Genomic DNA, 26,094 nt, shown 5'->3' on the forward strand with positions numbered 1-26,094 from the left:
CTAAATACAATGTACAATATTTATGTACAAACTGATGAATTCTCGAAACTAAAACTAAAACCCTGCAATAAGCTAAGTTAAGAAATTAATACAAACATGTATGGCTGAGATGAATAAACAGGGTGGCTATCTGGTCAATGAGCCCCAGTTCGAGTTGTGTTTGCTGATCACCTAAAGGCAGCACGGAAAACTTCCCAGATACCCCATGCCCCCACGGGTCCACATAAGAGATTGGACCAGGGGAGGACTGGGTGTTAATAGATCGGCCCGGGCATTTCTATACAATTCGGTTTATATCATACGAGGGGCATCGAATGCTAGGTCTACCAAATGTATCGATAACTGAACGCATGCATACAATGAATCTTCATAAGTAAAAATATATAGGCCTTATGTTGCTTTTTAATCGCCAAGTGTGTAAGCCCTAAAAGGATGAAGGCTACTAGTAGCCCTGCCAACGGATATAGGTCATGGGCGTAGCCAGGGGGGGGGGTTCCTTGGGGTTCAAACCCCCCCCCCCGAAATGAAATCCCCCCCCCTTTGGGGGGGGGGGGGGGAGTCGGAATTTAGTGACTGATTTTTTGCTTTGATTTTGTTTATTTTAGGTGAGATTTTAATACTAAACCATCACTTGCCCTAGCACAACCAAAGGGGTTTTTAGTTTAAAACCCCCTACCAGGGGTGTTCGAGTTTAAAAACCCCTATCAGGGGGGTTCGAGTTTAAAAACCCCTACCAGGGGGTTCGAGTTTAAAAACCCCCACCAGGGGTTTTGAGTTTTAAACCCCCTACCTGGGGTTTTTGCAGTTAACTCCCCCTCTTCTATAAAACAAAACAAAAAAAAATGCAAACGAAAATCCCCTAATTCCAAGAGCACAGTTAAGGAAGATTTTGATTTTAAAACCCCGTCTAAAATTTACGATAAACCCCCTCTTTAATATAAAAAATATAAAACTTTAATATAAAACTTCTCTTTTCGATATAAAATCTAAAGCAAACTACAGTCACTTAATTCCAAGAGCGTATTCAAGAGAGGTTACACATTTTTACCAGTGGCAGGGCTCCATTAATAAACTGCAGTGAATAGTCATCTACCGAAATCGAAAAACACTAAATATAGCTCAACAAAGATGGCTAAGACAGATTTCAGGAGTCAGTTATAGAGATCGGATCTAAATCAAGGAAATCCTATGCCGAAAGGGAGTCGACCCCTTAGTAAGATTGTGAGAGAACGACGCATGAGGTTTGCGGGACATGTTCTCCGACAAAATCAATTACGCATAAGAAGAGTTGCAATGATATCCTAGTACAACTTGACGCCACTCATTCATGGAGGTCCTCATGGTAGGTGGGAAGAGGCTTCAGACATTACCAGTGACAGATTTTTATTGAAACTGCTTGACGTCAAATGCTCCGAACGGCGTGGGAGGGTCTAAGTCAGTAAGAATAGCACATTAGGTTTTTGAAATAAAACTTTTTAATAGCATTAAAATGGACTGTAGATACCCCAGAATATGCATTTTGTTGGCTTTCAATACCAGAAATAGTGCTTGGCGGCGGGGCTTCGCCCCGCGCTGGGAAGCTACTGGCGCTTCCCCAGAACCCCTTGCTAGTAATGGCGGGGAGTCCACAATTTTATGGAAACAGCTTGACGTCAAATGCGCCGAACGACGAGGGAGGGTCTAAGTCAGTAAGAATAGCACATTAGGTTTTTTAAATAGAACTTTTTAGTATCAGGAAAATGCACTGTAGATAGGCTACCTCAGAATATGCATTTTGTTGGTTTTCAATATCAGAAATAGTGCTTGGCGGCGGGGCTTTGCCCCGCGCTGGGGGAGCTCCTAGCGCTCCCCCAGACCCCTTTGCTAGTAGGCCTAATGTCGGGGAATCTACAACTTTTTCACTTACTCATGGAAGAACCTATTCTAGGGCACAATAAACGTCTTCCGAAAGAATGAAGGGTCAGAATGTAATAAAGATTATGTACACACACACACACACACATAAATACATATAATTTTTTTTTCGCGGGGGGGGGGGTGTCGGGGGGGGGGGGGGGAGAAAAAAATTCACCCCCCAAAACCCCCCCCCCCCCCGAAAAAAAATCCTGGCTACGCCCATGATATAGGTTATTTCCGGAAAATGTGTTAGATTAAATTAGTATTAATCACACTATAGAATCTGTAAAAGATTTTTTTTTAAACACGAAGCTCAGAGGGTCCCTTTAATAAGAGAATAGTATAAAACATTTAACAATTTAATGTAACACTTTCTATAGTCTAATTCATAAGGCCCTTTAGGTGGCCCTACCGGCCCATTTGGGTACCGGCCCACCGGGCATTTGCCCAAACGCCCTTATAGCCAGTCCGCCCCTGGATTGGACCAGAGTGCACTGAGCATGCAGTAACATGAAAGATGCCCTGTACAAGAGTAATTAAAAAAAAAACTCCTTTAGAAAACCGCCACAATCGATGTAACTTTTTTTATAGCAGGGCTTATTTTAACTTCTTCATTCTGTCTCTCCGTCTGGCTGGCTGGTATTTTCCCATCTGGACCACAAAAGAGATTGGAGCATAGTGCACTGACCATGATATAACCATACATATTGCGCTGTACAAAAGGATTACTCTCAAAGGTATGGTCCACAGTGAAACCAAATTGTCTATCCTTTTTGGACAACAAATCTAGATATCTATATGTTATCGCATGTATATGGTTAAATTTTGAGTCATAAAAAATTAATTACCGGTACATGATTGATTCAAACTAATTTTACTCAATATAAGCTTTGTTGTTGTTTTTTTAAGTTTTTTTTTTTTTATATTTTACTTTTTTTTTTCTTGTAAACAATGTCCAGGGCTTACAATTAGGCCTAAATGTTGAGACGATATTTAAAAAAATTAAAGATGGTAAAATGTCTGTGACCAAGAAGGATGCCTTGTGGCCAGCAAAGCGACCTATCATCATCACTTTATTTGAGAGTCTATTGGGCCCAGAGAAGAACTACAAATCCTGAAAATCCAAACCTCAATCTACACCAAACAAAATTAAATCGTGATCCCTCGTCCCGGAGCTCAAGTTTTTCCTTATGTTTACTAAAATTGAAATAATAAGACTAACGAAGATGATTTTTAACAAATGTTTGTTTACAAACTGAATTTTTTTTTATCTTCCATGTCATCCATTTATCATTCTATTCTACCATTGTATTAAAGTCTTTGCTTGTAGAGTGAAGGATTATCTCGCAAAAAATGCGATTTGAAAAAAAATGTATCCTACAAGACTGAAAAGAAATAAATCTAGAACTAGGTCACATTAGTAGATACAAGATTTTCATACATGGAGGCAATTCCATTAAATATAAAATTTTTGGTGTATCCGGCGTACGGAATAAAGGCAATGGTGACAAAGCTACTTTGTTAAAGTTAGATCTATATGATTATTTTAGTGCACTTTATAGTACTGCAGAACTAAAGTATGTAAGCTGTTCCGTTTGTAGCTTTTAGTGGGCAATAGTGTATGTCAATTTAGCGTCGTTAGCAGTGTTTGGTAAAATGTTTGTAAAATGTTTTACATGTTTCGGAATATCCTTCAGAGTTAACGACGGGGAATGGGAGAGGGAAAGGTTTGAACCCTGGACCATCGATAAGTCTGAACGACAGTCCAGCGCGCAAAACGCCAGGTAACCATCCATTGGTTTATCGTGTACATCTCCATTAAGGGAGATAGTCTATAATAAATGACTCAAACTGCAGCAAAAACTCAAGTTTGTCTAACTAATATATATATTTATATTCAAATGTATTAATTAAGACGAGAAGAGTCTAAACAAAACAAAGATTTTTTATATTATTTTTATTAAGTATTTCCATCATTCATTTATTTTAATAAGCAACTTTTTAAAAAGCAATATACGTACAATATATAATATTTATAATAATACGTATTAGGGCATTCGTTAATAATAATGTGCATACTGATGAAGTAGTGATTTGGTTCAATCTCTCTGTGTAGTCTTATAAACAAACCAACAAGCGATAGAATTAGGCTACAGTTTGTCGTAATCGTCGCCTTATGGCTGTGTTTTTTTGGTCAAGTCTTTCAAATCCATGCGTTACAGCTCTCTCTCTCTCTCTCTCTCTCTATATATATATATATATATATATATATATATATATATATAAACAATAGCTAAAAAGTTACATATTTTGCCTGTTTTAATTTGTATAAGACTGCTTATGTCAGTTGAGGGGATACATAGGTCAGTGAGAATGAGTTAAATGTAGGCTCTATATTCTAAGACTCAGTGGCCCAGTTGTATCCACTTAAAAAAAAATAATAAAAATAAATTTCAAAGAATCCTAAATGCTGCTGTTAAAATCATTGGCAAAAAAACAAACCCCGTTTGTGCAGCTGTACACGTCATAAAAACGCTAAAAAGATTCTAGAAATAAAAAATCAGGATCTTGTGATGGTAAGGATACAAGACACCAATAGCAAAGACAAACACAATAATCTTTTGTTCCCCTGGCAATCAGATCATTAAATAGAAATTATCTGATATAAACTTTTTACATGTAAATTATGAGTGAGTCTGATGTGGATGTATATTTTGGACTTCTGTAATTATAATGTTTTTTTTTTGTGTTTTTTTTTTTTGGTGTAATGCACAAATTGTATGACAAATTTCCTTATGAGTGTAAAAGATTATTATTATTACTATTAATTAGTTTTCAACCCCTAAATAGTAAAGTAAACCTGGTTGTGCTGTGTGTTTTTAGCCTACCCAAATCGCCCCAGTCCAGCGCTAGACGAGCTGTCAACCGTGACCAGTGACAGTACACGCCAGTTCGGCTACGACCTGTGTGTAAATATTACGCACGCAAGTCACGGCGATTGTGATCATTCTGGGTGGTCAAGAACGTTCCATCCGATTCTGGAAGGCCGGTAGAGACCCTATATAAGAGCAAGACACTTCATGACACTTCACGTTACCTCGCAATGTGACCAGTACGAGGCGAAGTTAGAAACAGCACGGTATGTGAAGTCAGGCGGAGCAAGGCTAGGTTTTTGAGTCATTGTAATGTTGTTGCCAATTGTGATGTTTTTTGAAATTAAATTGCTACTGTTTCTTTGGAGCCCTGAGTTGTGAGGTTCTTTTAAGTTCGTTGTGTCGTGTGGTGCAGTTTGAAGATAGCCTGGATAGTAGGAGAGTCGTAACAATAGTTTACTGTAGACCCTACATTCCGCCGCTGAAAGATAGTTCATTCAAGCGCGAGCATATGTGTGTGTGTGTGTGTGTTTCTTATGTTGTCCCAGTTGACAATGTGTGTGTGTCTTATGTTTTCCCAGTTGACAATGTGTGTCTCATCGTGTAAGTTCTTATGAATTTTTGAAAAAAAATGTATTTGTGTATCGAGAGTATGGCACAAGTGGGGAGTCGAGATGATGTGTTTGGGTGGGGTGTGTGAATGTGTGGGTCTGAGCGAGACCAATCGTCGTAGAAGGCCTGAAAACTGACCTGCAACGTCACAGCCCACGAGCAGTGGAGACCAATAGCTTGTTGGCACATTACAGGTCTGTTCGACATGGCAATGAGTTATTTGGTTTCCACTGCCCACAGATTGTGACGTTGCAGGTCAGTGTTGAGGCCTGCTATGACGATTTGTCTCGTTCTGAGAGAGCGAGAGGAAGAGAGATTAAGAGAGAGAGAGAGAATATCCTGTGATTGATGGTGGCCAGAGGTGATAGATGCAGACGACGTAGCCAATCTCACTAACCACCAGTACTTGACTTGTAGAGCTGAATTTCCGAACTCTCCTCCTGCAACAGAGCGGCCTCTAAGAATGAGACTTTGCCCTCTGTGTACACGAGGGAGGGACCGGAAGTCTCGGCATATACGTGATCGAATCTCTGCAATTGAATAACTACAGCTGCAAAGGTAAAACAAAACAAAAATAGGCGTAAGATAAGATGATGAAATAATAGGCATACTAATAAGATGGTGAAGTAATATGTCTAATAAGAGGTTGAAATAATAGACATTATAATAATAATAATAATAATGGCTCAAAGCAGGTCATCTCTACAATGAAACAGAAGGCTTTGTTAGAGCAATACAGGACAGAGTAATCAGGACAAAAAATTACGAGAAGCATGTCCTGAAACTCAATGTTGTCGACAAATGCCGAAAATGTGGGCGAGTCGATTGAACACATTATGGCAGGATGTCCAGCCCTATCAGAATCAGCCTACCTAGGTCGCCATAACCAAGTTGCAAAGTTAATACACCAACACCTGGCTTTGACGTACAATTTGATCGGTAAGGACACTCCTCTTTATTATAAATACTCCCCTCAAGAGGTTCTCGAGTCTACTGAACATCTGCTGTACTGGGATAGGCCTATTCTGACCGACAAAACGGTAGATTTTAATCACCCGGATCTGCTGTTCATCGATAAAAAGAAAAAACGCTACCATTATCGATATCGCCGTACCACTGTCTCATAATGTAGTGGAGTGGATAGCGTTTCAGAGAACACCGGCCACCCCGATATCCACGTGACCCTTCACCCTAGATGGCACCTTGTGTCCGCGCATGACAAGGCAGACCAACGTGGGCACTGTCCATTCGACCGGCATCTCGTATCGCTGTAATGTCCGTATGTTACTGGACCTAAGTCGTCTCCACTCCCTTTTGTGCTTGGTTCTACACCATGTGTTCACGTATGGCTGCAGGTCTTTAGTGTATAGTAAAGTTTTGAATAGCCCTACGAGTCGCCTTGTCCTTTAGTTTGTTCTGTGCCAAACCCACCACAGAAACTTGGTAGCACGAGTGGGGTCAGGAAGAGAGACTACACTGTGGGACCAGAAGTCGTCTCAGAATCTGCTTCCTGACAACCGAAACTAAGAAAGTGACAACCAGACGTAGATGTCAACAAGTAACAGTTAGTTTTTTCTCGTTTCTGTACTTTCAAATATTTTCTATTTTTTGTTTTCTTCTTTTTGTTTCAGGGTAGTTAGATTTAGTTTAGTTTATTTTAATATAATTTGCTTATATTTTCTTAATTGTGATTTTACTTCGCTTGAACATTGTTTCTGTTGAGATAGATTTCGTTATTAGGTTACTATTATTGTTAGAGTTTCTTAAGACCTGCAGCCAGATGGAGAGAAATATGGTGGAACCTAGTTCAGTGAAGGGAAGAGACGTGGGTCCCACGTGCAGTGGAGGAGAGCCGGAGGGAATGGAACGTGTCACTATGGGGATGTTGACTCGACTACAAGCTGAACTTGAGGCATTGAAGCTGGTCTGTCAGCGCCCTCATTACATCATAGAACCTGCTAGAAAAATGAGACAGTTTAGCGGGGATGGCAGAAATGTTGAGGTTTCAATTGAAGATTTCGTCAGAGAAATAAGAGATCTATGGGAGCTCCGGCCTTACCTCTCGCCTCAAGAGAAGACTGCAACCATCCTTGAGAACATAAGTGGTCCAGCTAGAGTAGAGGTAGATCTTCAGCCACCTCATATCAGAAGTGATCCAGAAGCTCTGCTCGATGCACTTACCTCTGCGTTTGAAGTAATTATACCGGAGCGAGAGGCAGAGATTACATTTCTGATGTCGCAGCAAAGAAGAAGTGAGTCACTGCTCGAATTCTCTCACCGACTATTTAAGGAGTTCACAACGGCCATCAGGCAAGAACAAAGAGAAGGAATAGATTGCTTCAAGGAGGAAAGATTGAGGGACCAATTTGCCTATGGAGTCAGAGATCCAGAACTTCGCAGAGAGCTGTTTAGGTTCATAGCGCAACAACCCCAGATAAGTTTTCAAAGTCTACGAAACTATGCATTCAAGTTGGAGAACCAGAACAAAGATGCAGCTCGAGCCCAAGAGCAGTGGTCTGAGGTTCTCTTAGCGAAATTGGCCAAGTTAGAGAAGCAACTTGAAGAAATAAAGGGGTCAGGCTATAACAGTCTGCCAAGTTCAACTAACCCACTCTCTAGTCAACCACATAGTCAACGCAGACCCACACAAAGACACACGAAACATAGCAACCAAAACAGAATTCGACCAACAGCACCGCCGGGTCTTGTATGGTCAAGGACGAAGAGAGGATTCTTCCCATACACTGATGATGGATCACCAGTCTGCACCCAGTGCTGGGAAGTTGGACATGTAAGGCGTCACTGTCAGCAATCACCACAACTCACAGCGGAGGTTCAATCTGTGAGCAACAGTGAACCCATTGTTTCACAGCCAACCCACCAAGTAGAACAACGAACCAATGAGCAACAAGCTGATGCAATGTACAATACAGATGCAAGTCACTCAATTCAAACATCGAGAAATAGAAACTTTAACTCTGGGCAGCCAAACAAGAACAGTCATAACAGAGTCCGGAGGCCAGATAGACAAAGAAGAAACTACAAGCATTTTAACCAGCCACAAAGACGATTTCGCTCACTGCTCCCTATCACACTTTCTACAGCTTCCCAGACATTATGGATAGAGGAAGACAGACCACTTTGTATGACCGATGGAACCAGCACGTTACAAACTGGAAAGGTGCTTGTCGTCCCAGAAGACACTGACAAGAAACAGTTGTTTCGGTTTTCAGAAACCTACTAGGCTGAACGCCCCGGGACGGGTCGTTTCAAGCTAGGGGCTCTGTAGTGGAGTGGATAGCGTTTCAGAGAACACCGGCCACCCCGATATCCACGTGACCCTTCACCCTAGATGGCACCTTGTGTCCGCGCATGACAAGGCAGACCAACGTGGGCACTGTCCATTCGACCGGCATCTCGTATCGCTGTAATGTCCGTATGTTACTGGACCTAAGTCGTCTCCACTCCCTTTTGTGCTTGGTTCTACACCATGTGTTCACGTATGGCTGCAGGTCTTTAGTGTATAGTAAAGTTTTGAATCGCCCTACGAGTCGCCTTGTCCTTTAGTTTGTTCTGTGCCAAACCCACCACAATAATTTAAGAAAAACTGAGATAGAAAAACAAAGAAAATATGGGAACCTAGGCTTGGAGATTAAGCGTCTATGGAAATTGTCCAAAATAACAATATACCCCATTGTTATATCAACCGAGGGGATAATAATAACTGAGCTCACAGACACCTTCAAGGCCCTAGGAACATCCTCGTTGCCTGTTAGAGGGCGGTACTGCTGCAGACCTGCCACATCGCCAGAAAATTCCTCAGTGGAAACTGTTAAAGGGACTACGATGAATTTTGTTTCTCTTTAGCGAAACTCGACCCTGGCAGCGCAAGAGAATGACTACTCGTTCATTTCTAACATAATAATAATATGGTAAAATAATAGGCTAATAATAGGATGATAAAATAATAGGCCTAATAATAAGATTGTGAAATAATAGGCCTACAAATAAGATGGAGAAATAATAGGCCTAATAATAACATAGCGAAATAATAGGCCTAATAATAAGATGGTGAAATCGGATTTTCTATGTCAATTTCATCTTTTGAAATCTAAATGTTCCAAAAAAAAATACGGAAGTACAGATGAACAAACTACACAGAAATAATAGCGCTTTTCTCCCCTTTCACAGGACAACTAAAACTACTTCTTGCCTAGCTATAATGAATCCTGTAGTGTATTCAAATATATTTTACATTCACATTTAAATAAAAACTGTTAGGACTATTTCAACCCAAGGAAATATGGTTAAAATAGAGTATTTCCTAGAGCTCTGAGTCTCCTTTACAATCAAGCCATTGGAGAGAGTTAAAGCGGTCAGACGTTGTGTTGGACACTCCAGAACTTTGATCACTTTTAATTACAGAAACAGGTGCATTATGAACCATTCAAAGGGAAACAGCTTCTATTCATATATTATAGTTATACACCCCTGTTTGAAGCAAATTTATATCAGTAGGCCTACACTGTCACATTTGTTGGTATTTACTGACCTAAACAAAAACAAAACAAACAACTTACTGATATCAATGACGCCATTGCTTTGGGTGCAGTTGTCACAGCAACGTCTTGACTTGGACACTACCGTTATTGTCTCGTCTAGTTCCGGGTCACTGAAGTTGTGGAAACGTAGCACAGACACGGAATGGTTGAACATCTGAATAGAACAACAAAATTATCGCGCTTGTTAATGTTAGTATGGCCTACGTTAAAGAATTCTAAACGTATAGAGTTAATATTATTGTATCTTATATATTATAGACGTTACTTAAAAAAACAAAAAAAGAAGTTAATTACGTCCTATGCATTTCATGTGTCAATCTAGTCATGCATGTTAATCAATAACTTAAACTCTGCCAAGTCTTTGGTTTTCCTTGCTGATTTTGCAACTCATTCCATTCTCTAAAGGCACTAGGGGAAAAGGAGCACTTGAACGAATTTGTTCTAGCGCTAGCGTATAGAATAAGAAATTTGCCTCTAGGGGTCTTTCTGAGTATTAAAAATAGAATAGAACACATTTATAATGGATATGGAAAAAAACATTATAAAAAATGAATAAATTAAAGTGCACTTTCTTAGTGGTAAAATGCTAGGCTTACGCATCAAGGGGTCTCGAGTTATTTTGAACTTAGGGATTTTTAGGGCCCCTCTGAGTCCATCCAACTCTGAGTATCTGATATACGTTGGGGGACTTAAGGCGGTTGGTCGTTGTGCTGGCCGTCGTAACCATCTTACACCCCCCGTCAACCATCGGTCATTGAAGCAGATGAGCTTTACATCGTCTGCCCCCATAGATCGCAAGGTCTGAAAGGGGAACCTTTACTTTTACTTTCTCACTTAGTAAAACACGTCACATGATTAGTAAAACATATCCCAGGATTAGTAAAACATATCCAAGGATTAGTAAAACATATCCCAGGATTAGTAAAACATCCCAGGATTAGTCAAACATATACCAGGATTAGTCAAACATATCCCAGGATTAGTCAAACATATCCCAGGATTAGTCAAATATATCCCAGGATTAGTCAAACATAGGACTATTCACAGGATAAAGTCCTCAAAAGAGGTGGAGGCAGTTAGTGTACACTTTGAAGAAGCCAGCAATTAATGTTAGAAAAAAAAATCAATGATGACATGAAATTCAGAAAGCTTAACTGAAATTATCACTATAAAAACAGAGCAACAGCTGTACTGGAAAACATTGAAAAGAAATTTAGAAGAGATTTGAGAACCTAAGAGTTCATTAAAAAGAGGACTTTTGTTAAATACATGGTTCATGATACTCCAGAGGGTTCTCAAGTTTCTTATATTTACATTATACAATCGTATTGTTACAGTAGTGTACGACAAGCACCCAAGCCAGCAAGTATAATTAAGTAACCGTTGTTTAACAGTTGTTGATGATCCAGTCTGCCTTCACCAAGAATTGCCTGTACATTAATATCTCTGTGTCTTCACCAAAAATTGCCTGTACATTAATATCTCTGTCTTCACCTAGAATTGCCTGTACATTAACATCTCTGTCTTCACCAAGAATTGCCTGTACATTAATATCTCTGTCTTCACCAAGAATTGCCTGTACATTAATATCTCTGCCTTCACCAAGAATTGCCTGTACATTAATATCTCTGACAATGATCACTTACTTTTTCTGGGCTCTTTGGACACACTGCTGAACACTGCTGGTTATAATGAAGCCTTGAGTGGATCAAGTACCAACCAGAGTTTACGACGCTGATGGCGTTATTATCAACGACGTAAAGTTCTCTCATTTCGTCCACTGGACTGACAGGGTTCTCATCTTTCAGATTAATGAGATGATTTTCTAGAAGTAATTCACCTTGATAGATAAAAACAAATGCATATTTTTTTTACATTACCCACTTCTTTGAGTGCAGTTAACGAGCATTAATAAAATAATACCGTCAATGAAACCTGTTGAACGGAGCATATGAAACTATATACTAAAATGTAGCTTCAATTCGATTTAATATAATTTTAATATATACATATAGAACTATTTGAATATAAGGTATGCATAGATCTAAAAGAAAATTATAGTACTCGTTTAAGCTTACATTTCTCAGGGTTAGCTGGTGGTTGGTAAGATCCCTTGACACACAGTAGACCAACATTGCATTTCTTTCTTTCAGCATTGGACTCGATAGTAACTTTGTAAGCAAAATTGGTATATATTTATTTTAAAAAACAACACATTAATTCACAATTGTTTGTAAAAGATCTACACTAGAACTAACAAAAGATAGAAACATTATAATTAAGAATCTTTAAAGTGTAGGACTACATATACTTAAACGTATCGAAAAGAAAAAGTAGGCTTACATAGACTATACTCTGACATGTCGAAAAGATATAGTATTCTGAGATAGACTGACTTCCTTCGGTCGAGCGACTATGGATCATCTCATTAAAAAATGAATGTGGGTATAATAATACTCATACGGAAGCAGAGGTTTGAAGTCAGAGAGAGATTAAACTAGTACATGTAATTAGATTATAATCTACCGCAGGCAATCAAAGGACAAAAAAAAACAATGATATCTAAATAAAGAATTTATTGAATTTTGTCTTGATGACATGGAAATTGTATTACAATTAAATCCTTTATTTTTAAATTAAACAACGGATGTTTGATAATTATGTAGTTCGCGTGTAAGCATTTCTAAAACAAAAAATATTTTTAAACAATCAAAATAAAAAAAAAAATACTTTACAACAAGAAAGAAATAATAAAAGGGCCAATTTATTTTGGCGCAATTGCATGCTTTTCTTAAGCCAATACTGTAACCACTGTGCTAATTATGGTTTAAGAACAATAAAGGGGACTAATTCAACTTATACCACTTTATCAGTTAAGGAAAATTTCTTTCCCTTGTTCGAGATACGAAACAAATAATTTTTTTTTTAATTGATTCTTGTGTTGGCATGTAATAGAAATAATCGTGCTAAGTTTCAGTTTGATCCGAGATTAGATGTGGGAGAAATAACGTGAAGGCTAAAACCTTTTTACCTGACAGACAGACGGACGGACAGAGTTGATAAAAAGGTAAACCTTATAAATCTACGCTCTAAGTGTTTAATTTATAATATACAATATATGAAATTTCTGTTTAATTGTTTGTTTGAGATGTTTTGATTGTTCTTGTTTTTCTATAATATAAAATAATTTTTTAAGTTGTCTGAAAAAAAAAATTTTTGATCTACACAGACTAGATTAATAACTGACCTTTTGTTGGTGCGGATGTTGCCAATTCTGGACATTCATATCTAGGACAGTTGCTACATGTGTTGTTCTGATAGTACAGTTGATTGCAGACGAGCCGGTGCTGGAAGAACATTTGGATGGCTAGCACTGTGCATACCGCGAAGTTCAAGGTCAGCAGGAGCCCGCCAAAAACCTTACCCAGTCTTCGACAGCACGTGCGACTCTTCCGTTGCTCTGGGACGCTGTAGATGCTCATATCTTTCGGCGGCAGAGACTCAGAATACGTGACTGAATCTGGCTGCATCAGATAGATCTCCGAGTTGTACATCTCTTCGTGGGGAGGTAGAGGAGGAAGGTGAAGGTTGCTGGTGTGCACTTTATGATACACGGCGTATGGAGATGTCCTGATCGAGCCCTCTGAGTCTGCCCAGCTCAAAATGGAGACGCTGTCATCAAATGGTAACTTTTTTTCTGGAACTTCGTAGCGTCTGTTCATCTTGGTTTCTGGGGACTGACTAATATGCGTAAAAGATTCCCGTCAACGACGAAGCACAGAAGTGCCGAAATCCTTTCCTTGATAACGTCATCAGACATCGCTGCCACCTCGACTCTCGGAACAAACGTTCGCATTGTCCACTATAAACTTGAGACACTTGGTCTGAGAATGTTTCGAACATATGCTGGCTGCCATTGAGATAAGTAGTGTCCCGTCAACAGGAAGGCGTTTCCGTTTTCAATGACAAGACTTTTATTTATTGTAATGAAAGAGAAATGTTTCTCATCCCTTATCAGTCGCTCTGCTCTCTTATGTCTGTCCTATATCTACCCTATCTCTGTCCTCCGTTCTCCACCTCTATGTCCCTGTCTTTGATTCCCTCTCTCTACCCCTATCTTACCTCTTATCTCTCTTTGTCCTCCAAGTCATCTTCTCTCTCTCGCTCTCTCTTTTTTCTCTTTGTATTTGATTCTCCCAGTCTTAGTCGTCCATTCCCTCCTTTCTTTCACTGTTTCCTTCATCTCTCTCTCTCTCTCTCTCTCTCTCTCTCTCTCTCTCTCTCTCTCTCTCTGCTATTTGAGCCGGCCTTTGGCATAGCAAAATACTCAGCTGCCTAGAACCTCCGATTGGTGGGGGCCTCGCCCAGAACAATTTTTTGGGGGGAAGAAATAGCGAAATTTTGTATTTTCCTATTTCATTTGGGGCCACCAAATTTACTTTATTTATTTATTTATTTACTAGTGCAGTGGTTCTCAACCTTTTTAGTTAGGCGACCCCTTTTTACAATTGCCAACTATGTGGCGACCCCCATCATTAAAATCGTGTTTTTGCTAATGTTATAAAACCGTAATGTGAATATCTGATATGAAACGTCAAAGTTGTATATTTACTCCGGAAACACTAAATACTTCTGATTATAACTAAATTACAAATAAATGACATTTTATCTTTATTACCTGCATTTGTTTGCCAGCATTAAAGTCTTATCTTATCTTATAAGTCTGGTTTTCTTGACTCAGTCAACATTTAAAATACTGTATGTCGTTGTCGGCAAAGCTCGGATATTTGATATAGAAATGACGTTTCAGATTGTTCTGATTCATTGATTTACAAATGACGCATAAAGGTTTCCCTATTCCTATTTTAATTGAAGTAGAACCATGTCGTAAAAATTCGTCATTATATTTTCTTCACGTTTATTTTCACGGTCTGTTTCATAACTAAACAAATACATTATCTGGCATGAACTACATAAAGTAGATGGCATATTACTAATTACAAACAAATCTGATTTTTTTTAATTAAGTGCATAAATCTTCATAGAAATAATAAATATGATACCATAATGGCGATAACGTTTCAGTTATTTGCAACATCTATTATTGAATGACAATTAGCCTATATTTAAAAAAAATAGCTACTCATAAAGTGTACAATGTCCATTTTTACACACACACACAAAATATAAAATCATATGGTCTTAGGCGACCACAGGAAAATTGTGATTCAACCCCCAATGGGGTCGCGATCCATATGCTGAGAACACCTGGCCTAGGTCCTCCAAAAATGTAAGGCCGCCCCCCCCCCCTTCTCTCTCTTTCTCTCTCTCTCTCTCTCTCTCTCACTCTTATAATAACTTATACAACTCAAAATTTTCTTAAATGTGGTATTGTAGGCCTAGCGGTCCTAGCCTAACTGTTGTAGCACATAACACGTCGGAATTTTAGTAATGAAGGCAAAACGTTTTTGTTCCAATAGACAACTTTTGTTTATCACTACCGGAAACAACAAAGTTTTATAAGACTAGTTCTACTGAAGTCTATCATTTTCTTGACCTATCAAATCTAGAAGTTTGATAGCTGATAGATCCAGATCTAGATCTACTAAATGTAAGTTCACTAGGACCAAGACTAGATCTAATAGTACCGAATATAGAATAGATCCATCTAAATCAGATTAAAACCCTAGCCCTAGTAAAAGAGTTTTAAGAGTTAAAAGTAAAAGAGTCGAGACTCGAGACATTTCACATTTCAATTTCATTCAGCCTATTCAGGACAGAATCTGAGATGAGACTATTGAGACTGTATTCTGTAGCTCTATACTCTATAACTATAGTATTGTCTATAGTTATATTATATAATATAGATCTATAATCTATAGTATAGACAGTCATTTTCGTCTAACAAAACAAACACCCCCTGGGCCTATTTTCTGATAAATTATAGTTATATAAAATATATATATAGGGATGTGAAATAAAAAATTTAGTTTGAAAAATCATTTTTTCGTTAGTACATCATTATAATACTTTGAAAGAACTTTCCAATGGTGTATAAATTATGACTTTAAGTTGAACAGTTAGAAAGTTATGATTTTTTTTCTGGCGTTTTGACCTAGCATTGGTTGACATGGAGCATGTAAGATGAGAGCGTCTCGCTCGCTCAGCCAGCAAGACACACACCCCGCTCAAAAAGTTAAAAAATTGGAATTGAATTTTATAGAGGATAAATCTACTTATTAAATAAGAAATTAAATTGTAGACCTAGTATTCATAGTAAATTTCTAGCTCACAAATGTGATTTCATTTATATTTATAAACTCCACTTGTTTAGAATGTAAATATTGATGAAATAAACAAATTATCGGGTCTAGACTACAAGAAATGTCAGAGGGGTGTGGACAAAATGGCAGCTTTGTGATGGCAGAAAATAACAAAATATCTAAAAAGTGGGATCAAATCGTCTGATACAATTATTTTTCAAATTGGCTTTAAAATTATAAATAAAATAGATTAAACCATTGAAACTCTTTTAAAACTATTTAGACACATGCATAATTATTATATATACTAGCCTATGCATGATTTTATTCATTGGATAGTTTAGTTTTCAAGAAAAAACAAAATCCCATAGGGAGCAGTGCAAACTTATGTTTCAACATTGTAATCGATCAAAGCAATGTATCGTGATAAAACTTGGCAGAAATATGACCAGATATATACTCTATTACGGGGAAAAAAATCAACTTCTTGGGCCTTACCTGAAATGAGTATCAGTAAAAATAAAAATACATATACCTTCAAGTTAAAAAAAAGTAAGAAAATACACTTTTTTTTTTAAAGTCCACATGAAAAAAAAATGTTCCTCAATATAAAATATATCCATATTCACCCATTTTGGCAACAATTTCAATGGATTTAAAATCATAATCGATTTCAATCAAGGGCCTATGTATAGAAAGTAAGAAAACGTATCTCAAGTTTTGACGCCATTTTTTTACTTCCGGTTTTACGGATTTTCACATATCTATTTAGTATCTATTAGCGAACACCTCACAATCTTCTTTATTTTGATAGCTATAACGAAACTAGTCTTTTGTTTATACTCCATTTCTTTATAGTTCAAGTTCAGACACATTTACTAAGTTTTTTAGCTTTGTTTACTCTGAAAAACAAGGGTTTTACACGGGTTTCAAAGAACATTGGTAGGACGATGCCATTTTTTTTCTTCTAGGACAGAAGGAGGGTAGTTCCGGGGTGAAGAAGATTTTTTTAGAAAATTTAGGTACCAGCTAAATAAGACCTATCTAAGATTCTTCTCAATAGGCCCTAAAACACATTCATGTCATAACCTTTGTGTAAATAGAGGGGATGTTCACTAATATTCGTTTATTACTATCAATGACATTAACTAATGCTATTTTAATGAACATTGAGCTATTATAGACTTATTAGGCTGAGTTAGATCTACATTTTTTTACACTGTTTTTTTACTATTTTGCCACACATCACTTTATCTAATACTCTACAAATATAAAGACAATCTAAAGTGATAGGCTACTAACACTAAAGCAAAAAATATGCTAGAAAACAATATAAAAAAAAAAACAGTGATAGGCACAACCCTGCCTCCCTCTCACTCATACTGTCTCTCCTTGGTGCCCTAATAATTGATATTATACCAGGTAGGTACTAAGCGTGGTAACATCAGCACAGTATCAGATAAAAAAACGTAGAGGGAGGGACAATTAAATTGATCGATCAGGTACCAGTCACTGAGCAGAGTGAGCGGGCTAGACAAGAAGGTCACGCAGTTTGTTTTTTTTACTTGGGTCAACTAGACCTTGGTAGGCTACAGTACACAGTATAGGTAAAACTTGTGTCTAATGGCTGGTTGTGGTGTCAGTTATAAACAGAGAAAGGACCAATTAAGAGTGGGAAAAGTAACACTAAGCTTAGTTGGTTTAAAAATAAATTGATATTAAAGAAAATTGAAGATGATATTATTTTTAAATACAATAACATGAAGTGTTCGTTAGTATACAGATAATGCTTGTTAGTGTACAGAGGGGGGAATGGTGTTCGTTAATGTTAGCGCTGGACCTCATTGACCTGACCCTCTTCAACATCATATTTTATTGTAACTATGCGTAACGAAATGATGTAACAATGACAAGTTTATACTATGTTTCCAGTTTTTTTCCTAGGACTAACCATTACGGAGCTATAAAAATTCAACCGTAAAAATTGCTGCAGCAGCGCTTAACTTGTTTGGAAGATTAAAACTACCATAAATCTATAAAAATAATTATAACAAGACTAGAATCTAAACTTAAAATATGTATAGATCTATATGCCTGTAGTTTAGACTATGATCTATAAATAGATCTTGAGTTTGAGGACACAAATAGACTGGTCTCATCTACAATAGTAGACAATAGTAGTAAAAAGTAGTAGATCTATATATATATTATATATATACATAGATTGCTTGCAGAATAAAAAAGCGTAATTGTTTGTTGTACACTTTTCAGATCTCTTTCAGCAGTGAAAATGTTGGTAACTCTGGCTGTTTGTTTACTTGTAACTTTCCTGACTGTGAATTCAGGTTTGTTGAATGGATAGACTTAATTATTATTAAACTATTTATGATGATATAATAGACTATTTTTAGTAAATGTTTGAGAAAAGAATAATACTTATAAGCTGAAACCAGGGCCTAAACTAATTAGAAAAGAATGATACTTATGCTGAAACCAGGGCCTAAACTAATTGTTTTACATCACATTTAAATTGTATATAATGTTTAGAGAGGATCTAATCGTAATAAGATGTTTGATTGTATTTCTTTACCAAATAGTATCCTTATAGTTGTGTCATACCTTCAATCATTTAAAGGAGATCTTTATCATTTTCAGTCATTGCCAAGAGCTAGCAGCTTAATCATGTAGCATTATTATACATGGCTCATTAGCTCATGGAAACTCTAAATTGTTGCTTGTCAAGTTTAGTTTTGTTTAACATCACCCTCTCAATTTTCTTTTGTTTCTAGTCTGTCTGTTTTAATTTGTGGTTAAAATTTTATTTAATAGTTTATAGTATGTAAATTATATGTATATAAATATAATTGTATATAAGTTGTTTTATATTGTTGATATCTTACACTGAATGTCTACTTTGTAGTTGGTGTAACTGTAATAGCCACTATTTATGCGTTTTTCTGTATCACTGTTCACTGTTTTCAATGTCTTGTGATAAAGCTTTGCTTGAATTAATACCAATGATCCTTTTCTTCTAGCTGATGTCTCACCAGTGTGGAAAATCCAGCTAACTCATTTCACTGTGTGGAAAGGAAGTATGAACATTGGTGGAAAGCAGACACTCTGTGTGCTGGACGTTATGCGTATTAACTACCACCCTCACGGTGAAGTCCATGTGACCTTTAGAGCAGACCGTGATCATTTGGAAATGATTGGTGAGAATTTCAAAACTGTGAGATGTGATTTAGATATATATTAAAGTCTCGATTGAAAGCTGCAAATGTTTTTATAAAAACGTTTCATAATTTTTCAGGAAAATCAGATGATGATGTTGTGGTTGTTTTTGATGAGCATACTAGGTGGGAAGAGGCACCTGAGAACCATCAGGACCTGCGGTTTACTGGAAAATTTCACATGTCAGATATCAACTATTACTATGAAGGCAACGTCAGCTCACAGGAGAACATTCTTGGAACTATTTGGCTATCACCTGCAGGTGTGGACTAAATATTGTTTATTTTTTAAGTTATTATTACTTGTTTGTTTCAAATTCATTTGAAATATTCCTTCAGAAAAGAAAATTATCATGTCTTAGCCCTAACCTCCTTTAGGATGGCAGGGTTTAAACTATGGACCATAATGGTGACATTATTTTTTAAGTTATTATTACTTGTTTGTTTCAAATTCATTTGAAATATTCCTTCAGAAAAGAAAATTATCATGTCTTAGCCCTAACCTCCTTTAGGATGGCAGGGTTTAAACTATGGACCATAATGGTGACAGCCTAAAGCTCATACCACACTTCTATGCTGCCACTTGTACTTCATACTAATACTAACAAAATACTTTCCCCTGACACACTCACTCAAAGGCTTTGGCCTGTGAATTGTAGTGCCTTTTTACCCTCCCACCCAAAACCAAAAAGGATAGACCTATGTACAATCTCAGACTTATCTTCAGTTTCTCAATTCAACATTTGATATACTCTTAGGTTGTTTTTCAGCTGGATCACTCCCCTACCCTCGCTTTTACAATTTTCCACCCTTTTGATTACATTGACAACCCCTTAATTTTTTTTTTTAAAGTTCCTCTTTCAGACCATTTAATCTTTAGGGCAGATTCTTCTTTCTTCTTTGTTCTCATTTTTATGTTGGAGCATTCAGATGACTAGACCAATATATGAGATGAACTGCGCAGTGGTTTCCAAAGCTTGCAGTTTTTGTGAATTGCAACATTCAGGCTAACCTAATCTGTATTCTTTATCTACAGGTCAACAAGTGGAAGTAGAGATTGTTAAAGAGAACAAGGCTTTGAAATATGGACTTTCTATTGGTCTTCCTGTAGGTCTTGCTCTTATCATTATAGTAGCTGCTGGTTTGATCATGTGGTGGGCCTGTAAAAAAGGTAAAATTAATCTTATTTCAATCTTTAAACACTTTCAGCCAGTAGACCTTCATCTAGTATTGTTTTTGTTTTTTTATGAAAGCTATCAAATCATTTGTTCATTGGTATAAACTTATTCTCTATTAAAATTAGTTAACATCTGAGAAATTAAAAAGCAGTTTAATTATTTGAAATCAAATAAATAAAGCAGAATGTAAGAAGCATGTATCTATGTCCTGAATAGAAATCAAAACTGTTTGACCAATCTTGATAAAATTTGGCATGAATATTCCTTAGATCACAGCGGAGGCCATAGTGTATTTTACATGTCTATCCCACAACAAAAAGGCCCTAAAAATAAATAAATAAAATAACATTAACACCCAGCCTTCACTAAATGCGTTAAAAATTTAAAAAAAAAACTGAATTTATCTCTCTCTATATATATATATGTCCAATTATGATACACTTATTTAATTTAGCTTAACGACATACAATAGTTGACTGACTTTGAATGTGACATGCAATGATATTCCGGATAGTGGGGTTTTAGACATTTGGCATTAGAACTTTGAGGTGACAACATCAAGTAGAGACTGACTGACCCATTATCCATTAAACTTAATTAAGTAACAGCCTGGGCTTAGACTCTCACATGTAGTTAGTGATGCTGTCATTATGTTTATTGAACTCTTAATCTTCATCTGTAATATGCCTGCACAAGATAGCCAAACATTATAGAGGAATTGAAGTCTTAAAACAGTCAAGCAAACATCATATATAAACTTATTACATCCCCAGTTGCAATGTTTACCTGTGATTATTTCATTCCTGTATCTCATTTACTTGTATATTTTCACATTTTTTGTTGTATTTATTTATATTTTTTAAAAATAATTTGAGATAGTAAACCTTATTATTATTTAATAGAATAATAATTCATTAGTTTGATTAATTTCTTATTAAAATGTTTATATTTGTGTTTTTAAATATTTTTTTTGTTTGCTCAGGTTATCTGCGTCATGTTCCTTTGGCCTACAAACATTTCACAAACCCAAACCCAAAGAAATCTGGTGAAGTTTACAAGCTGGGCACAGACTACGGGAAAGGTGAATCCCCCACAATTCACATTTAGGGCATGTAATGATCTCCTCCGAAGATCAGACATATTTGTGAAGAGGGAGGAATCAATTAAAACATCTATCAAACACGTTATTTTTATTGGAGATAACTTTGATTTTGATCACATTTAGCTTTTTTATGGGGTTGTAATTTTTGTATATTTTTTTTAAACTGTTGTGGTACTTTGATTTAATCATATTAAAATGAATGGTCAGCTTAAACAAACAATGTATATTTTTAGCAATTTTTATTTAAAAACGAAAATTCTTGTACCCATGTAGGTTGTTAAAAAAAGTTATGGTTGTGCCAATTTAGATTGTACGCCATCCATATCATATGTAATAAATCCACTTGATAGATATGTAAATATTGCAATTATGTTTAACTGATGATCTTGTGACATTTACATTTTATACAAATTATTTTCTATATCTCCACACAACTCTTTTGTTGTAAATGCAGCTATTATATGTATTTAGCATAAAACTTTCATAACTAAAGCAAGTTATGTATTTGTTTTTAAATAAAACTTTGTTGTTTTTTCTTGTTACAATTGCTAAATCCAGTCTTTTTTTTTAAAACCTGATATTGTAACATATTATATGTTACACTCAGTGTGCATTATTTCAGTTTCTTTGCCCTAAGTTTCTGAAGGATCCTTTGCTTTGATTATGACAGTAGATTATCACAGAGGGCTTCTGTTCTACTTATGTGTTTCTTCTCTCTGTGTTTTAGAAGTACAAATGAGCTCCAACAAAGCTTGTCTTGTTATTTTAGTCAAATGTTTCATTTTTGTGGAGATCAAAATATTTTGTGTATAAGTGTAGCATTTCCAATATGCAACGTTGTTAAAACTTTTTAAAATTTTAAGGGTGGGGGGGCCTCTCTTTTTTTTTTTTTTATGTATTTATACTTCTTTTTCCCCACCATTTAAAATGTGTCGGTGTATGGTTAAAAAAACAACATGTACATAAGATGTTTGTGTTCATTAAATAAATATAAAAGTCTTTGTGACTTACTCATCTTATTTACTTTTCATTGGGGGAAACTATATGGAGAGAAATAGTAAGTAAGTGATTTGTTTCTTGTTCTGATAAAACATTCAACATTCTTTTTGTATTTAGTGTGTATGCTCTCTGTAAGTTAAAGGGACTGGCACACTTATTAGATAGAAAATTTTATTATTTTTGTGTCTGTTATTTTTTTTATTTTTTGTTAATGTATGAATTATTACAAAATCATTCCATAGTTTTACATAAAGGCTCAATGTAACAAAATGTATTTTGAGTGTTACAGAAATTTGACTAATTTGTTCTTATTATGTTTATAAACATTTGAGTTTGATTTTATTTATCCAAGAATTCTAATCTATATGATGCCAATTTGTACACATTAGTAAGGTTTTGAAAATAAAAAGGCTTGTCTTTGAATCTGAAGATTAAGGAGAAGTGCAGTGTTTCAAGTTGGCTGTGACCTACATATTTTGTAGTGACAGGCACAGATAATTTAGCCATCAGAACCTGTCTTTGGCAATAGCTTTCTTTTTGGTCTCAAATTTTTATCTCATGGTCTTTGTAACAGATCTCCAGCTGTTTCTTTTGATAACTATTTCCAGCCAGGTATTCTATGAGCTGCTCTCATTTAATTAAGCTTGACTACAAAGTTTGCCTTTGGCATATAGTTGTCCCCTTTAGAGATGGGTGCATATCTTCATAAGTTAACAACACATTCCAAAACATGCATTAGCCAATGCCAACATTTTTCTTTGAAAAAAGTCATTGTCTCTTTAAAATTACTTTAAAATAATTGTCTTCATTGAAAAGAAAACATATTTAGAATATGCTTATAATTAAATAATTTGGCACTATGTTAAATATTTTCTTTAGAATCAAATAGAAGTGATGTATTGTGGATATTATTGTGTTTAATCATTAAGATTGTAAAACTTCAATGATTTCTTTTTACAAAAGTAAATTTTGTTGACTTGTGATGCAATGTACGATTGTTTAACATATACATATCTCTTTTTATCGTAAACATTCCTTTTATATCTTGCCTACATTTATTAACCTTGGCCATTAATATTTATTCTATTACATAATCGTAGACATCTCAGTTCTTGTTCTCTTTAAGTGAACACAGTTACAAACAAAATGTAGACCGTCTTTCTTTTACTTACCATAGTTGGAAATTGTCATTACCACATGATACATAGCTTGGCAAAGGCAATATCTTTTTTATTAGATAATCTCTGTTGACTGCCAAAGTCTAAGAAGCCTCTAAGTTTCCTTCATAATAGATAGAACCACTGGCCTGCTATTTAATAAGCCAATAGCATAATCTTTTCTTGAAAACTTTCAACAAGAACTAGCTGTCACTGTGGTACTTCAACTCTTTTTCTTGGAATGTCTTTAAATTTTTATATGTCAGTAATTGTATAATAATTTACTTATTAAATGCACCGCTGTTTTTATATATTTATCTATATATTTATCATAATCTTATTTTGATTAATTTGGAATAAAAAAAAAAAGCTCTTGACATTGTTATTTGTTTTTATTTTATTCCTTTCTTTTTTTTATTATTTAATTAATCTATATATTGCACTGGTTTATATGAGGCTGGTTATTAAGTTTATCTTTTATTCCCTATACAACGTTTTGGTGCCAACAATTTGGTGCAACAGTTGTTTGGGCATGTGAGTATAATTTATTAAACCAAAATCTTTTTATAATTAACATTGTTTTTAGCGGCCCCCGAAAGGGGAAAAGACACTATTAGTTTTTTGTAAACTGTCTGTCCGTCCGTCTGTCCCGTTTAGATCTTGTAAACTTTAAAAAATAGTGAAAATCCGACATCATAATATTTTAGACCATTCAAAATTCTGATGCAACGGCTACTTTTTTCTTTTGTGAAAATGAAAAATTTAATTTTTATAATCAACTATGCAAGCTGTTTTTTTCATAAAAACACACCTTTTTTACAACTTTTCATTATTAATAGTAACAAACACTGGGTGGCTATTTAGTAAGGGAGATAAGTATTTACCATATTTTTAACACATTTATGCAAACAGTTTGAGATTTTTTGTAAAAAAAAATATATTTTTACAATTGTATTCCTAAGTTAAGTAAGTAACTACTACATTTACAAAAATAATCTTTACTTTTTTTTAAAGAGAGAAAATCTGTTTAGTAGGCATACAAGTGGAACATTATTTAAAACAACAATTAATAAGTTGTTTTTCATATTAACACGTGAACTGCAGTGCTATTCAATTGTTATGGAACACTTTACTTAGGGAATTATTTTTTTTCCCTGGAAATTTAATTTTTTACTTGAGGTTTTGAATAAGAGATTGACCCTTTACAAAACAATTAAGACATCATTTAGGCCAGGTTCACATTGAACTTCACATTCACTTTCACATTTCCCTTGGACTGTTGGGGCACCACACATGATCTGTCAACATTCTTTCTCCATTCTTCTATGTCATTCGCCTTTGATAGAATCTCATTCTGATATTCTTTCTGAAAATATTGAAACCTCCCTTTTTACCTGCCTGGGTGGTTCATTTCGGGGGCCAATTTTGAGTTTGTGTTTCCACACAAACTGTCTTTGTAACCTTGTTTTTACTATACTATGATATATATATAGTATACATTCTCCACCTTTTCTTTTCCTGAAAAAAAAAAAATTGCGAACTATGGGTGATTGCCTGGCCTTATGGTATGAGCTTGAGACATGTTTTGATGTTCTAGGGTTTGAATCCTACTTGCAGAAATCTCACAAACGCATTATAATTAGTGATATGACAATAATTACACAACAAACGTAAATCTCAAATCTAATGGACAAAATAACTATTGCTCTTTACATAAAAAATGTGTTTAAACACAAACACACATACAAAACATAGGTATGTATCAGTATTCTTTATTTTTAAGGACATAATAAAATGAACATATATAATGTGACTAAAACATTTTGCGCCAAAATGTCCTGCTTCTCTTTTATTCAGTCTGAAGAGGGGCAGCAAAAAGTGGATTGAAATACCGTACTTAGATACAATTTGATACATATATAATGTGGTGTATCTGTATATCTAGAAATTCAATTGAATTAAAAAGCAAAAGCTTTTCAGGGCACAGCTGAAAATTTCAACTAAGGCTGTTGGCCTTTGAAATGTTTCATCACAGTGATGCTCTGAGAACAGCCTTATATTGCTTGTCAGCATTACACATGCAATGAATCTCTCCTAAACAGGTAAAAAAAAAAAAAGTTTGATGGCTTGATTTGAATAATATAGCTCAATCAAATTTTAAGTTAAAATAGGAAAGTATAAATATTCTGTAATAAATAAACTGGTTTTAATTTTTAATACTT

The 26,094-nt window shown here is 35.6% G+C and overlaps 2 protein-coding genes across 2 annotated transcripts; one reads left to right on the forward strand and one right to left on the reverse strand.

The window, feature by feature from the left end:
- Window positions 1-3,836: 3,836 nt before the first annotated feature.
- Window positions 3,837-13,745, reverse strand: LOC106055718 (uncharacterized). Its single transcript, XM_013212114.2, has 5 exons — window positions 13,191-13,745; window positions 12,022-12,114; window positions 11,590-11,783; window positions 9,962-10,097; window positions 3,837-5,931 (listed from the first exon to the last, which is right to left on the reverse strand). Exons 1-5 carry the CDS (start codon window positions 13,663-13,665, stop codon window positions 5,774-5,776), a joined length of 1,056 nt encoding a protein of 351 aa, XP_013067568.2. The 5' UTR covers window positions 13,666-13,745; the 3' UTR covers window positions 3,837-5,773.
- Window positions 13,746-15,400: 1,655 nt separating this feature from the next.
- On the forward strand, window positions 15,401-24,249 carry LOC106055719 (uncharacterized). The gene is made up of 6 exons (XM_013212115.2): window positions 15,401-15,554; window positions 18,478-18,551; window positions 19,242-19,418; window positions 19,517-19,699; window positions 20,473-20,607; window positions 21,597-24,249. The coding sequence occupies exons 2-6, from the start codon at window positions 18,497-18,499 to the stop codon at window positions 21,719-21,721; spliced, it is 675 nt and encodes a 224-aa protein (XP_013067569.2). The 5' UTR covers window positions 15,401-15,554; window positions 18,478-18,496; the 3' UTR covers window positions 21,722-24,249.
- The last annotated feature ends 1,845 nt before the right edge of the window (window positions 24,250-26,094 follow it).

This window comes from Biomphalaria glabrata, chromosome 15 (genome assembly GCF_947242115.1).
Source record: "Biomphalaria glabrata chromosome 15, xgBioGlab47.1, whole genome shotgun sequence".
NCBI classification, from domain to species: Eukaryota; Metazoa; Mollusca; class Gastropoda; family Planorbidae; genus Biomphalaria; species Biomphalaria glabrata.

Excerpts from the sequence above, each read along its gene's own strand:
- LOC106055719 (XM_013212115.2), top strand. The coding sequence starts at position 18,497 with ATGTTGGTAACTCTGGCTGTTTGTTTACTTGTAACTTTCCTGACTGTG. Across the intron at positions 18,552-19,241 it reads TTTCCTGACTGTGAATTCAG|CTGATGTCTCACCAGTGTGG; the intron begins GTTTGTTGAATG and ends CTTTTCTTCTAG. Across the intron at positions 19,419-19,516 it reads TGATCATTTGGAAATGATTG|GAAAATCAGATGATGATGTT; the intron begins GTGAGAATTTCA and ends ATAATTTTTCAG.
- LOC106055718 (XM_013212114.2), bottom strand. The coding sequence starts at position 13,665 with ATGAACAGACGCTACGAAGTTCCAGAAAAAAAGTTACCATTTGATGAC. Across the intron at positions 10,098-11,589 it reads GTCCAAAGAGCCCAGAAAAA|ATGTTCAACCATTCCGTGTC; the intron begins GTAAGTGATCAT and ends TGTTCTATTCAG. Across the intron at positions 5,932-9,961 it reads CAATGGCGTCATTGATATCA|CTGTAGTTATTCAATTGCAG; the intron begins GTAAGTTGTTTG and ends TTACCTTTGCAG.